General features: G+C 41.4%; 1 protein-coding gene across 1 annotated transcript in view; it reads right to left on the minus strand.

Moving 5' to 3' along the window:
• Nucleotides 1–15,686, minus strand: part of myo15ab (myosin XVAb) — a 47,462-nt gene extending 31,776 nt beyond the window's left edge. Inside the window, 22 exon segments of the mRNA XM_074661853.1 lie at nt 1,976–2,101; nt 2,710–2,841; nt 4,165–4,260; nt 4,364–4,487; nt 4,784–4,842; nt 5,012–5,125; nt 5,362–5,523; nt 7,673–7,786; nt 8,067–8,130; nt 8,739–8,842; nt 9,342–9,347; nt 9,472–9,562; nt 9,861–9,935; nt 10,527–10,636; nt 10,734–10,797; nt 11,186–11,268; nt 11,620–12,013; nt 12,709–12,950; nt 13,123–13,320; nt 13,575–14,002; nt 14,005–14,113; nt 14,219–15,686. Coding sequence (XP_074517954.1) covers nt 1,976–2,101; nt 2,710–2,841; nt 4,165–4,260; nt 4,364–4,487; nt 4,784–4,842; nt 5,012–5,125; nt 5,362–5,523; nt 7,673–7,786; nt 8,067–8,130; nt 8,739–8,842; nt 9,342–9,347; nt 9,472–9,562; nt 9,861–9,935; nt 10,527–10,636; nt 10,734–10,797; nt 11,186–11,268; nt 11,620–12,013; nt 12,709–12,950; nt 13,123–13,320; nt 13,575–14,002; nt 14,005–14,113; nt 14,219–15,670 — 4,347 coding nt within the window. The 5' untranslated portion in view covers nt 15,671–15,686.
• Nucleotides 15,687–16,049: the final 363 nt, after the last annotated feature.

A 16,049-nucleotide genomic window follows, 5' to 3' on the forward strand; every position in this document is an offset into this window, starting at 1 on the left:
GAACGTTCATTCTCCGAACTGAAGCGAAAACAAAACGTCACACACTTTGCTCTGAGGAGAGGTTGTCTGAGCTTCTTTTACTGGCAATTGAGAAGGAAATTCCAGTCATTCTCAGTGAAGTTTTTGACATTTTTTAGAGTAAGAGCAACAGAAAGTTGCTGTTATGATTGCAGCATCGTAAAATGTCACTGTGATGGGTAAAAAACACAGAGACACACAGAAAGACACTGACAAACACAGACAGACACACACACAGACAGACACACCTCCTCCTTAATTTTCTCCAAATATTAATGTCCCCCTTTTTGTTCAAAACAGCTATTTAGTGTGTTATTTTGGTGTGAAATCAAAGATTAAGCTATGAAATTAAAATAAAGAGCTGTCATAACTGCTTCATTTTTGTCCTCCAGTTTGATTTAAATGGAAAGCAGGGTCCCTATCAACAGTTTGACAGGTCAGTCACAGGGAGCCATTTTCAGTGCTGTTTATCTTTGCATCTTGTCATGATCACATAACACTTGTTTAATCAGTTACTATTTCTCCCATGCTCTTTTGAGTATATACACCCAGATGAATACAGCCCACTTTCAACAAAATCAGCACCAGCACCCTCCTCACCAACCCCTGAACAGAAGCTGCTCAGTGTCCTCAGCCATTAGGTGAAACATACACTACTTTTGCTTTCCACTGGCATCTAAGAAATCTATGAGGTGTTGGACAATGATATGGTACGTTGTGATTCTGTTACATTCTTTATGAATATGGGTTGCTACAACTCAGCCGTTCATATTGTAAGGTATGTACTTTCTGTGTGGCATTTTAACATGTGCTCCATGTGCCCCCTTTTTAACTTTGAGCACCTGTCCCTCCTAAAGTCTTTGCATGTCTCTGCATTTGATCTCCCACTAACTGTGCATAAGTTAAAGACTTTGAACTTTAAGTACATTAATGGTAGAAAGTCCAGTGCCTAGTTCAGCAGTACAGATCCCCAAATGAGAAAAAATGGCACAGCCAGAGCAGTACATGTGTTGATTGTGTTAAAGCCACACAGGAGCAATCAAAAAGCCTGCACGTTAAAGCTACTGTGAAGAATTTTTAGTTTGTAGTCACTTTTGCGCCTACTTATTACTTGATCTGTTCATGTGGAAGTTAAGTTTTCAGACAAGAGACTAATCTTCTCTTCTGATTTATCACCTTTTCCCTAACAGTAGTTTCAAACATTAAAAATGATGACAGAGTAATTACCAGCCTTATAACTCTGGGGCCTTGTTTGATTCTGAAGGTCAGAGAGGGGCATTAGTTTCAGTTGATCTTTTATCTGGCATTTTTTCCTCCTAACCATTACAAAAAAGACACTTCACATGAGGCTCTGTGTTCTTGACTGTGCAGAGTGTTGCACTCTTGGGGCAAATTGTTGAAAGTTTGTATTAGGCTGTCCCTACATGTTTTAAGTAGCTCAGAAAACTGTACCCTGCTCATCAACATTCAAGATGAAAAGGTGATTTGTATGTTTGCCTTCAGTTGATGAGGATACACTTGAGTATTTGCATCTCGTATCAATGATGCTGGCACAGCTGAGAAAATAAATTAACTTCCCTGTAGATTTTCAAATTAGGGAGTCATAGTCATTTTTAAATCTACAGGGAAGTCTAAATGGTTGTTCAGTCTAATCAAATAGCCACAAGTAACATTAGCTAATGTAAACAGCTGGCTGACTTCCTCCCTCACTCTCTGATGTATCATTTGGTGCTCCCATTTTCCCCTGTCGACAAATGATTAGATGAAAGGCACTGTTATCTTGGCTAAAACTGCTGAATTCCAAGGTTGAAGAAGTGTCGGAAATATTTCAGATGATTCAAACATGAAATTGGAACGTTGTACAACAAACATGGCAGCTGTATTTCATCTCATTTTCAGACTATGAGGGGTTAAAAGTGTCACAAATATACTGAGTCACCTTAATGTACACCTTTACCTGATATGTGACCCTTCCGGCGTAGTGTTTGAGCGTGAACTCTGGCAGAGGCAGCTTTGGCCTGGCATACAGTGGGTTGTTTCCATGGTGATAGTGGCACTTCTGAAGGAAAGTGTGGTCTGTTGCCTAGCAATGATCAAGGGACGGTTAAGGGTTGGTGAGCCATGGAAACTAAATCTCTACAGCACAAACACATGTTGTCTGCGTTTCATGTAGACTGCTTCAGACTATTACTCGTGTTCCAGCATGTTCATATTTCACCTGGTAATACGTTTATCTCAATATGAGCTCTGTCAGCTTTTTACATTAGGAGCCTTGGGAATAATAACAAACAGCAGGAAGGCAATTAAGTGAACATGTGGGGTAGTGCTGTATTGATCAGAGCCAGCTAAACAATCCACTTCAGTCTGCAGGTTTTATGAGAAATCCAATAAGTGAGATGAGTTTTTGTCTGTTTTTTCAAAACTGAGATATTAAATATTTGAATTATTCTCTTTTTTCAACACACACCGTGTGTGTCAACATCATAAAACTTTGTTTTATGGACACACATAAACTCAGTGTTGATAAAAGTATGAATTTTTTATCCTCTCAGTCTGACAAACCCATCAATCAATCAAAACCATTATTGATATAATCAATCTTACTTTCAGTTTTCATCTATCATTATCAGCTTTTATCTTACACTAAAATTGATTAAACAAGAGTTTAGTTCAACAGGTGAAGGGATGTACCTGAGGGAAACCACACTGGTCATCCAGGATGCGTAGTATCCCATGAGGCTTAGCAGCGATGAGGTCAAGGCAGGCCTGGTTGTGGCTGACGGGCTGCTGCTGCCACTGGATCTGCTCCCGCATGTACTCCTCCTACACACAGCACAAGTTTTTCAACTTCCTGCGTGTAAAACTTTTTTCTTGCTCTATTTTTATTCCTTTTTTTAGATGCAAGTTTGTTTTCTCTATAGTTTGTAGTTTTTAATGACCTTGTGGGTTTCTGAAAGTTTGTTTAAATGCATTTGAGCCATATTACAAGATATGATTGTTCACATTTTCATTTCTTAGCTCTAGTGAAAATCAAGTCGTGGAGGTTAAACAATCGAGTGATTTGGAGACAAAAAAAGAAATACCAAGAATAACTCTGAGGCACTTTAAAGTTCAGAGTTAACTTTTCTTTTAACAGCAGAGCAGTCTGTGTGCACATTATGTTCCCGTCCACAGTAAAACCTAGGTCACTCCTTATCTGTGATCACTTATCCTCAATCTAACCTTTGACAAACTGATCATTATTCTGTTTGTGCAACTAAAACAAAATATGCTCTGATGATTAGATAGTTTCAATATTTAACGATTTTCTTTTCAGTTTTTCTTCAGGAAGTGTTTATAAGGCATATGTGGCCAACAAAACAGAGCTATGGCAGGAGAAGAGACAGAAATGTGTTCAATAAATCAGATTACTGTTCAAGTCTAACTTTTACCTAATAAATCAACAGCATTTACACGGATCTCATACCTCAAGGGTCTGTTTTGTCTTGGCTGCACACAATATTTTGTGTTATTCAACACAGATTGCATGGGAGCAGCTAACAGGCCTGTTTGAGCCCGATGTGTAACGACCCAAAATGTGATGAAGAAAATGTTATCAAACCTGAAACAAAATAACAGGTAGATAATTTAACTTAAGTCCTGAGCCTGAAATGTAATTAAAAAATGTAATAAAACACAAAATGGAAGTGACCCAAAATGAAACAAGTCTTGTCATTTTGGGCAAAAAGGAAATATGTCTTGTTACATTTCGGGTCTGATACATATCAAGCTTTAACAACACAATGTGAAATGTTCTATTGTTATTTTGAACCAGAGGCCACCTAGGGCCTTTTTACTGGGCAGCTTTGAGATTTTATTTTATGATGTATGAGCTCAGTGAGATGTGAGCACAAAGTTCACAATATTCTCATACAGATGTTACAACATTTTAGTTTTTATGTTATTTCCATTCAATTACCTTTTGTCCTGATTATATTTCTATTCAGTATCCCTTTTCTCACTGATTAGCCGTTATTGGTAACATAAGCTTTATGCTATACATCATGTGCAGTAGACCAGTTTTTACCACTGCATGCAAATGCATTCTTAGTGGAAAAAGAAAAATCTTTGTCAGTAGAAGAAACATTAGCTTGTAGTTTCCTTGACCTGTTCCTCCTGGAAGATGACTCGGTTAAAGTAGAACTGCAAAGTTTCATTGGCATAGTTGATGCATAGCTGCTCGAAGCTGTTCACCTGTAGCTCCTGGAGGGTTAAAAGGAGGACACACAGGGGAGTTTGGGAGTTAGTGAGCACAGGTCAGCTCAGATGCATCACACTGAAACATCTTCAAAAATTTTCACTTGACCTCAAATCCATAAATATCCAAAATGGAGATGGAGAGGGCTTCATTGCGAGGGTAGACCCGACCATTGATGCGCTCTGTCAGCCAACTAAACAGCAGCGAGTACAGGATCTTGGCAACAGCATCTCTATGAAAAAAACACACAATAAGGTTTCTATGGAAACAGAAAAACTGGTTCCTATGGAAACAGAGGACATCTGAAAAATCTCTCCCCAAGCCCTGACATCCTTTGTCCTCACATGGCTCTACTAAAGATTTGAAAAGAATATCAAAGAGTCCTCACCCCCTCTCAGTAGTCTCTTGGTACAACTTTAGAGAGGTTGGACTCAAAAGTGCTTTTATTTCAGGTTATTCCAGGCAGAAGCAGGAGGGTAGTATTTAATTTAGCAGATACTATATTCAGACTGTTATTCACCGACTCACCTGGCATCCACAGCACTCTCCACTGTGAGTGGAGTCAGGATCTTCTCTCTACCTGTATCCTGTGGGGTACACACATCTGTCATCTGACAACACCTCCTAATTGTTTCAACATAATGACTTCAGTAGTGTGTGTGTGTGTGTGTGTGTGTGTGTGTGTGTGTGTGTGTGTGTGTGTGTGTGTGTGTGTTTAGTAACAAGTGTGTTTAGTAACAAGTGTGTTTAGCTCACAGTCATTTTGAAGGTGACAGACTTTTGCAGGCCATCAGGTGAGACCTGCAGCAGCTCTGCAACCACTCGCAGCTCTTGAGCGCTCACCACAGACGCAACCTCCTGACCCTCAGCCTGCAGGGACACATCCACACACACACACACACACACACACACACACACACACACACACACACACACACACACACACACACACACACACACACACACACACACAAAGAGGCACGCATGTTCATTAATACCATCATCTATCAGCACCTTAATTACCATTCAGGCATGAAACTTAATTCACATAGCCTATTTCTCTTTGGGTTTATGTGTGTGTGTGTGTGTGTGTGTGTGTGTATTACCTGGTGTGGCTGAAAGTATACGTTTCCCAGATGGAGGACGGAGGAGAGCAGCCTGTAGATGCCGTCTAGCTCCTCTGGGGTGAAACACAGGATGTCCATGGCACTCAGCAGACGCCTAAAGTCCTCCCCATCATCCTTGCCCTCTATGGTACAATCCCCTCCCTGAAATCATGCACACACAAAAACAAATGTACAAGCAAAGCAATTAGCAACACTGTAACTTCCTGTCAGCTTGTTTTACCAGGGCTCTAATCAAAAGCATCATAAGCATGTCGGTATAGGGCCAACTAAAGTGGTCTAACTGCTCTCATTGCAAAGATTCAGAGGTGTATCAGTTCACTGCAAGAGTTACTCCTGTAAGAAAGCACATAAGTGCTCAGACTTTCCACCATTGAAGGCAGTGAAAATGATTCTTTCATCATGATGCTACAGTAGTACTTAGAAATTAAGCCACTGGTGTTCGTGGTAGTTACCACAGGCTCGCACTCCACTAACAGTGAATTTAAGGGTCTTTAACCAGCTTACCATGAGCAATATTTTACTTTGGGTTTCATCATATTTACAGTATCATTAAACTGACACTTTTTGTCCAAAGTGTCTTCTATATTTCATAAAGGGCTGCAAAATTTCTCTAATGAAGAAACATCTGTCAAGCGTTCTGTAGAGCATCTGAAGCAGATATTGATTCATCTTGTTAGCAAATCTGGCAAAAGTAACAATGTAACAATCACATGAACATTATCTCTGTTGGATAGGAAAAACGCTGAACATGAGGCTGCTTTAATGACTGAGTTTTCTTCTTTTAAACATGGACGCCTGTACAACCTTTATGGCAATCCATTGTGTGGTCCAGTGAGCAAACACAAAGAATGGGATCTATTTCACCCAAATAATTTCACATTTTTATCAATTCATGCCATGTTGGACAGCTAACATATTCCAGAATACAGGAAGGTACTCAGATCAAATATATTATGACCATATAAAGAGTCCATGTTAGCTTAGACTCACAGTTTCTATCAGGAATGAGCATGTTTAATCTCCTCACTAGTTGGCACCAGAATTACCAGCCTGTAGGTCATTTACAGCAATTAAAAATTCTTTGATATCATTGTTGGCCTAAAATACCAACATTGCTAACACATGATACTTTGGATTAAGAATTAAAATTTCTGTTTAAGTGACAAGGAACTTAGTCCGTTCTGAACTTTCTGTGTTTGAGCTTTTCATCACAAAATCTGTTTGCAACATATTCCTTCTGAATCCAAAATCGTTAAAAAATGTTATTTGTTCACTTGATATTTTGTGAGAAGCTGGTAGCTAGATTCAAATTTATTTCATAAAACAAAACAGTGTAAAAGCTTAGACGATGTTTACTTCAAGTAGGTAAATTACTTATGCTGAGAAAGACAGTGCTCGTTTCTAACCACGTTACCATGGCGGCGCTCACAGTATCTGCAGCTAACTGCTCTCCCAGCCAGTGCGTTGAAAACAGACTTATAGACGGTCTTAAAATGTATTTGCAATTTTGTTGTACTTGTTGCAATGACAAATAAAGTTCTATTCTATTCTATTCTATTCTATTCTATTCTATTCTATTCTATTCTATTCTATAAGAGTTTGGACTTGTGCCTATTTCAAAAATTGATTTCAGCAACACTTGACAAAATATTGATATCTTGTAACCTTGAGAAACACCTTCCTGATGTTAAAAATGAAAAAATGGGCTTTTGTAGAAACTCTTATCCAATGGGATCAGCAATAAAAACATGTTTTTTTTTCTTGTTTGCTCGTATTACAACAGCAATAACATGAACCATGACATTGCTGTTTTTGGTTCAGCAGTTCCTCAATTGAAACAACATTTAATATTAGAGCCCTGCTCTCCTTACATAGACACTAAGGATGTATGCAACACATGTCTAGAAGTGACAAACACACAATGCTTTGCTGGAATCAAGCATAAAGTTGTTTGTACCCACTGCTGAAAAGTATACCAAGTTATGCCATCAATCACTGAAGCCTTTCCTGTATACACAAAAAGTTATATACCCACAGGTTCCATTCATCACTTAATATCTCAGAGGAACAAGGAATCTGGACTGCAAAGGTCCCTCACTCTGTACTTGGGTAGCGCAATGAGTCTTAAGTTTGTGTCATTAATCACCAAGTAGAATAAATGTCACATTTCAAAGAAATGACATCTAATTTGTTAATGTGACTCTGAAATTGATTACAGTGACCACTCCCTATCTACGCTTTGTGCTTGCAGGGTGTGAAGAGGGAATGGGTTATGTATTTCTCTGAGCACCTGATTCAGATAGTAGTAAGTCTCAGCCTCCTGCAGATACAGCGAGCTCTTCTCATGTGGAGGAAGACCGGCCAACATCTCATAGAAGATGTGATAGTTCCTCTCTGATTTGGCCTGAGGACAGAAACACACACAAACCCAGAAGAGTTATATTTAGCATACTGGCATGAAAAATTAAATCTACAGTTAATAAAACACATTGATTAACAATGGGGTGACGGATAAACAGACTAGACTTTGCATAAAACAGTCCAACATGCTCTCATGCACGCTACGTCTGTGATCTCCAATTTCTCACAGGAAAGAAGACCTCACCTGACCAGCAGTGTGTGTGCAAGTATGCATGTGTGAGTGTGTTACAGTTCATGTGTATGAGGTTGAGAGAGTTGTTCACCTGAAAGACAATGCGAGACTTCTCCAGAAGGTACTGAGACGTTATGGCACCGCTAATAACACCCCTTGAAGAGGACACATACAAGTATACACAGAAATACATATGAGTAAGTAAGTCAGAGTTAAATAACAGGTCATGCATCCGTCAAGTCCTGTGATCTTGTCAGTCACAGTTGTAGAAGAAGATCCACTGCTCTTCTATCTGTGTCACTAGGACATGTGAGCCTATTCTACACTAAGCCCACCTTCTTTGTATAAGTGTGTTGCAGTGTATGTTTGTACTCATGCACAAGCTCCTTCCCAGCTTCACAAGGGCCCATGTTTATCCCCCAAAAAACACAGCCAAGATCCACTACAAACAAGTTATAGCCCACTGCAAAGTTTGTTTTAAGGCTGTTGCAGCTAAAAGCAGCATCCATGACCCATTGTTTTCAGTATCTTGACAGAGGCTTGCAGCCAAAGGGGAAAAATATATCTCGCTATGAGATACATAGGACTGCTACAGCCCACAGTTAAAAAAAAAAAGCAGCCGACTTTAGCTGTATCATTTTCCTAATACATCACATATGACAAAAACTGGACACAGTGGGATGACCTTTGGCCAAAGATTTCAAAACTGTTGTTGATATTAAGTGAATGAGCAACTAAATACATTAGAGCTGGTTTTACTCACCCCTCCATGAAGATCTGTGTATATTTGCCAAAACGGGAAGAGTTGTCATTGCGCACTGTTTTGGCATTTCCAAAAGACTCCAGCAGTGGTGTGGCCTCTAGGATCTGACCAAAGACAGAAATGTTACCATGTTAAACTTTAGCGAGTGGTTTTAATTCAGCCTGCATTATACTTCTGACATTATGCCAATGGAGTTTCTGTGATGCTCTGCAGTTCTTTGCTTTAATGCCAGCCAGCAGCATGACTTCCAGGCTACTTTTATCACCAGCCAACAGTTCTGCTGCATTCACTGCTTTTAAACAATGAGTACCTTGACTTTAAAGTAATCCAAAGACAAAAAGACTATCAGAGGATGAGGAATATGACCACAGTGGATATTGGAAATACAACGCTATCAAGCTGACCAATCATAGAACTTGAGGTCCACTTTGTGTAGATGCATATTTGCATCTTCAATGAGATGCTCATCATGCTTAAAGGTAAGCTAATGCAAACAAACAAGACCATGTGAACCTATTGCACCTACGATAGGGTGGATTTGACACCACAGAAGAATAAATTAAGGCTTTATATTCATTGAACAATTAGAAAAAAACACCTTACCTCTATCTAGTGGAAACAACGGTTGAAGAAAAAGAGATTGAAAGAGAAGACATTACAGTGTTAGCTGACCACAGCATCACCAGTACTTTTTAATTTGAACCAACACTCACATAATGCACCGTGTATCTACCTGCTGTGTGACGTTACTTTTGTGATGTATGGCTGTAAGGTAACGCAGGATCAGTTTAGTTGCTTCTGTCTTTCCTGATCCACTTTCTCCGCTGTTGAAAGAAACAGAACAGATTCACTTGAGTCTTTTATAGCACAACCTGAAATCCTTTTAACTTTAAAGACAAAATTAGAAAATTAAAGAAATAAAATAAAATGTATTTTAAAAAATCGCGTTGAAATAAATTCAAAATGAAGAGAAGAAAAGCATTTAAAACACTTACATAACACTTTACTGTGTAAAGCAGTTATAGATTTTAGAGTTTTGTTAAAGTGCTGCAAATTAGTGCTGCAAATTAGATCAAGACCGCTCTGTCAAAGAAAAAATAATGTTCTCAGTTTCTTCTGTACCTGATCACAATACACTGATCCTTTTTGGCATCCATCATGGTATTATATGAGAGGTTAGCAATGGCAAAAAGATGACTGCAACACAAAGAGACATTTTTATGAACACATTTAAAAGCTGATCAGTTGTTTCAGTATGAAAGAGCGAAAGACTCATCGTGTTTTTTATGTCTGTGTGTGTTTGTGAGAGAGAAGTGGTAGTGAAATCCATAACCAAACTCTCCCTTGGCAACCAACCAACAGCGGTGTAATCTGAGTCTCTTAAGAACACCTGAGAGTGCTGACATTTACACCTTTTATTTTTACAGCCAAACTGTATCTACGAGCACAGCTTTCAATGTGACAGAAAAAGACACTGATGTACAACAGAACCATCGAGCAGACAAAGACAGAAACTTAAAGGTTACAAGCAAAGGTCGGACGGTTTACTTGATGTTTACTGAAACTATCTAAAGGTCGCTATCTGACTCTAGGGACATTGCTTTTCTTTGCCTTATGCCCTACCTCCATCAGATTTAAAGAAATAAACATGAAATTAAAGATGTTCTGCTTCCTAACACATGGACTAACTAAAGATAAAAAAATCTAAGTCATGGCAACAAAATCATGCACATATTTCTAAGTTAAAACCCAAACCCAAACACACACACACAAACTCCCAGTTCTTACGGAGGGTTGTCACTCAAGCCATGGCCTTCGTACTGAAGCACCATGTCCGTTCCATAAATATTCAACAACTTGTAGGGATTCACAGACACCAGGATGCTGCCAATGTATGTCTAAGTGGAAGAAAAAACAGGGAGAGGATGGCCAGAGAGTGAGTGTGACATTTAAAGATAATATTTATCGATTTTGCATATTTAAAACGAAGCATACATATACAAGTTCCTGATCATAGCGCTTCTTCAGGTTCATCAGAACGGTTGTCTCATTCAGCTCACTGAAATTAAAAACAAACAAAGGGATAAAAACTCAAATGTACAGAAGACTTATTATCACACTAGAGCTAATTCCACACTCACATGGCATCTTTTTATCATGGATTTTTGTAATTTTTATTTTTCAACATCTTTGTAAAACTAGTGCAATTGCTGGTGTCATATCAGACCTGAGTTTTCTTTTTTTAAGCATGTCAGTAAAAGACTAGTTGGCAGGCAATCCGAGCAACAAAAACACACAAACAGTGTAAAACAGTGGGTAATATTTTGTAATTGCAGTTTGGCATCAAATTGGTTACCAGCTCTGCACTGGTGCAACAAAATGTTTGCTGGAGTGTGCGATGAATGAATGAGCTGTGAGGCTGTTTGTTAATACTGGATCGTGCTTACGGCAGCTGTGTCATGTCCTCCATTCCCTCTGCCCAGTTTTTCACCCTGTGGCTTGTTGTGGGCATGCTAAGGACAGAGTAGATCTGAGCATACACACACACACACACACACACACACACACACACACACACACACACACACACACACACACACACACACACACACACACACACACACACACACACACACACACACACACACACAAATACAAATAGTGGCTTGTAATTAGTCCAACAATGTCACGCAACAATGTCAAAGCTTGTCATTACTTGACCCAGAGCAGATTAAAACATGCTGAAACAAATACTCCAGTGAACTGTGCTGGAAAATGTTTTTGTGTGCAATGGGGCTTCCAAATTGAAATTCTCTAATTCCACCAACTCATAATTAAGGTAACTCTTTCAAAAACATCTGAAAACAGTTAAATTCATTACCTTGTCATACCAGCTTTGACCAGGTACTCGCTCCCTCTCAGGAGTCCAATCTGCTTCCAGAAGTTTTCCATCCACACCTCGGGGTGCAGGTGAACATCTTTCCATCATCCCGTCTTCTCTGTACATAGACCACTTTGACAGATTCTGAATTGTCCCATGTGGTAAAACCCTCTCAGCTGCCCAAACATCCTCCCCTCCCTCCTCTCCACCTCGGGCATTTCTGGCCCAATGTCCTGAGCGCGGACCATAGGGTGGAACCACAGCATAGCAGTTATCCTCACCCTGCAGGCCTGTTGGCACCCTGTACGAAGCATAGCGAAGATTCTGGTTTTGGATGGCATTGGACAAACTTGGGTTGTGGAACCGTCGTGAGAGAAGAGAGCCATCAGGGAGCCTGCCAAACACCAAAGTAGCCTTAGCAAAAAAAGTACCATTAGGTTGTACACCAATGACAAAAACATTTTAAGGAAAAGGGGTAGTCAGAATGAAGAAAGACTAGAGACAGAAGAAGAGGAGAAACTGGGGAAGCTGCTTTCATATTTCATAAAGGGAGTCAAGGAGACGATGCTTGGACAAAAAAATTATTTTACATAGAGACTTGTTTTAACAATTGAAGCTCACAGCACAAAGTAAATAAGTGTGTATTGCTCACATACTGCGAGCTAAGTGGCACACAATCTGGATGCTAGATGAGGCACAGAGCACTAAGAAATAGGATTACATTGCTAGATTCTTCAATGGTGTGTTTTCTTCTAAGTGGGAGCATTGTTGTTTACAGTGTACAGAAATACTGTCCTGCTGCTTTTATGTGTGTAAGATGACTAATAGTACAGCTGATGTGTCATCTGGAAATATTCTGGGTTTTTCAAAGAGGAATTCAACATAAATGATATCCAAATGTAGTCTTTTGGCTCCTTGTCAGTCTTTAGTTTGATGGGCCTTTTTGGTCAGATAGAGCGTTGTTTCATTTCCCCTTGGTAAAATGTTAATGTCTGGCTTGATTCCTCAAGAGTTAATCCTGTGCCACACCTGCACCAGCTCATAGTGTCATTCTCTGCCCTAGTTTCCATTAATAGGGAAGTTTCCTACCTGTAATGGGCACCCTGGAGGTCTTCATTCTTCAGTGCACGGACAATGCTAGGAGCAGAAGGTTTGGGGGCACCAGAAAGTACAGAGTTGTCTGACAGATGAAAGAGACCTGGAGACCGCATGGCCTGGTTTTGCCTTAAGGCAGCAGCAAGGTTAGGAGAGGTTGGCTTCTGACCAGGGAGAACTAGAGAACCATCGGGGAGCTGGTATGATGCATTACGAAGGAGCTCATTCGAAAGAGCCTGCAGAGCAAGACACCAAGACGTCATAAATACATGAAAAAGGAATATATTTAGTTGTGTACAGTGTGTAACTTGAGAGTATGTGATGCTAAAACTGTTATAGTTGATTGTCAAACAAACGGGTGCTGTGCTGCATCAAACTTCAATGGAATTAAATCAAAAGGGCACATACTTTAGACAGGTCAGGGGCAGTTGGTTTCCGTGGATCAATAATTATGGTTCCATCTGGTAGTGTGTAGGACACACCCTTGAGATAAGGGTTATGCAGGGCGGTGATCAAAGTAGGGCTTTTTGGCTTCCTTGGGTCCACTATAATGGTTCCATCAGGGAGGGTGTATGAAGCTCCTTTCAAAGCCGGGTTATTTAGAGCCTAACAAGTACAAAATTTGGTTTCAGTGCAGGTTAGCCTGAGTCATTCAATTGGTACAATACCGTCAATGTGTCTCTGACACAGATCTGCTTCATATTAAGGCCTGGTGCCTTTTGCAGAAAAGTAAATAAAGAGCCCGGCTTATGTTTGAATTTTTCCGGTAAGTTATAAATAATGATGGTTGCAAAACAAAAACTTCATTACTTTTCAATTCTTAATCTTGTGATCCTGTGTGCATTGACCCCAGAGTTTACCTTAGCCAGGTTTGGTGAAATTGGTGTATTGGGATCTTGAACTCCTTCTGGTAGTATGAAAGAGGCATTGCGCAGAGCAGAGTTTTGAAGGGCGTTAGACAGGTTAGGAGAGACGGGTTTCCGTGGATCAATGATGATAGTACCATCTGGCAGTGTGTAAGATGCACTCTTCAGGTAAGGGTTCTGAAGTGCTGCTGAAAGGTTCGGGGATTTAGGTTTCTTGGGATCAATAATAATGGTACCATCGGGCAGAGAATAGGAGGCTTCCCGAAGAGCTGTATTGTTTAGAGCCTTGGCCAGGTTTGGTGAAATGGGTTGCTTGTTAAGAAAAGATAGCAAAAGAAAAAATATCAGTTAATACAGTAAATAAGAGCACAGATGATCATGAGGTAAACTTATTACAGGCTTAATTTGGTTACTTGCTGTCTAGGATCCACAATGGTGCCATCAGGCAGAGTGTATGTAGCACTCCTGAGATCCTGGTTCTGTAGAGCTTTGGAGAGACTGGGAGACATGGGCTTCTGAGGCACACGGGGGTCCTATGCAGGTTGAAGTGAAAAAAGGGGGTAAAACTGTCATGACAAACATGCTTTTCCATTTGCAGATGAATAAATGAAACAGGTTGATGTTAATTTCATACTAACCCTGATAACTGATCCATCAGGCAAGGTATAAGAAGCCCCACGCACTTGTTGGTTTTGCAAGGCACGGCCAAGTAAAGGGGAGGAAGGTGTTGATGCGTACGGTGACACCAAGGTTCCATCAGGCAGACGGTACGATGCCTGCATCAACTGTGGATTTTGTAGGGCACTTCCTAACATCGGTGAAGATGGTGGCAGGGGTCCATATGGGGACTGTCTGAGTTGCATAGGTGTCTGATATGATGCGTGGCGAAGGTTTGGGTTTTGCTGAAGAGCACGGTGGAGCTGAGGCCCAGCTGGTGCATAAGGGTTACGACGTCCCATCATAGGTGATCTCAAATGTGAAACATTTTGAAGTCCGGACCGGTTCTGTAGTGCATCATGAAGCAGTGGGGCTGGTCCAGGTTCAGAAATGTAATCATAAGGAGTAACAACTGTAGGTCCGTATGGTGAACGAAGCATTGGAGTCTGATAAGAAGCAACACCTCGTAGGGCCTGACCATGTCTCATGGCTCCAGGGAGCATTGGAGATGAAGGCACAGATGCAGCATATGGAGACTGAGGCCTTTGAAAAGGAGACACATAGGAGGCATCTCTTACTGCCTGGTTTTGCAGAGCCCCAGACAGCAATGGTGAGGAAGGGGGTATTGGCTGTTCATAAGGAGACATTGGTCTTTGTAGTGGGGACACATAAGATGCATCATGTATGGCTTGATTCTGAAGCGCTTCAGACAGCATGGGAGATGTAGGGGCCATTGGCTGCTCATAAAGAGACACTGGTCTACGCAGTGGGGAAACATATGATGCATCCCGAATAGCTTGGTTTTGTAGTGCACCAGAAAGTAGTGGTGATGAGGGAGCATAAGGCTCTCCATATTCTGCAGCCATCTCACTCATGCCTGCTATCTGGGGTGGCTGTGGGCCTAGAGGGGAAGCATAAGAGGCCTGTCGAATAGCCCGGTTCTGCAAAGCTCCAGATAACATGGGAGAAGAGGGAGGACTAAACTGCTGTGGTACGTGGTAAGGATCTGCAAATGTTTCTGGTTCATAGGTGGGTGAATAGGTAACTTGAGGTGATCGAAGAAGGGAGGATTGACGGGAAAGCCTAGGAGAAAAGTGTGGGGAAGCAGGATGTGACATGTGTTTAAGGGAGGGCTGTGGAGAAGCAGGGGACATTCTTCTTATTGACTGCCTGGCCATCAGGGGACGACCTCGAGCTACGGGGCGAGGAGGAAACCGGCCAGATTCTCTTCTACCAAGGGGTGCACGGTGAACCATATGTGGAGAGTGAAAGGGGGAGGAGAGGGAGGATTCAACCGTAAGAACAGAAGATCTGTTGCTTCGAACAGAGGAGGCACGAAACGGACGCACATTCTGGGTGGGAGGGGGGACTGGCCTTCCTCGCAAACCCATAGGTGAGGGTCTGACAGTACCTAGGGGAACATTTCCACCCATCCTTGGCCGAGCTAATGGTGTGGGATCCCTGAGCAGCCGAGTTGAGCGTCGGGAGAGAGTGGGAGAGGATGGTGGCCCTGCAGGGGTCATAGTGCGGCGAGACAGAGAAGGAGAGGGAGATGGTCTTCTACTAATCTGTGGAGAGAGATGGGGAGATGCATGACCATGGGAGAGGGGAGGAGAGATTGGTCCTGCCATCTTTCTCATCCCTAATGGGCTACGGGCTGGGGCGGGAGAGGGTGGTGGGCTTTGTCTCATCATTGACGCACGGGGTGAGGGAGGTGGAGAACGCTGTCTCATTGACGCTCTTGGTGAAGGTGGAGGACTTCGCCGAACCATAGAAGCACGGGGAGAGTGGGGGGGTGAAGGTCTTCTGGCA

The sequence above is a fragment of the Halichoeres trimaculatus genome, unplaced genomic scaffold, assembly GCF_033239565.1.
Source record: "Halichoeres trimaculatus isolate MK-OKI-2021-1 unplaced genomic scaffold, fHalTri1.1 fHalTri1_scaffold_2, whole genome shotgun sequence".
In the NCBI taxonomy this organism is placed as follows: domain Eukaryota; kingdom Metazoa; phylum Chordata; class Actinopteri; order Labriformes; family Labridae; genus Halichoeres; species Halichoeres trimaculatus.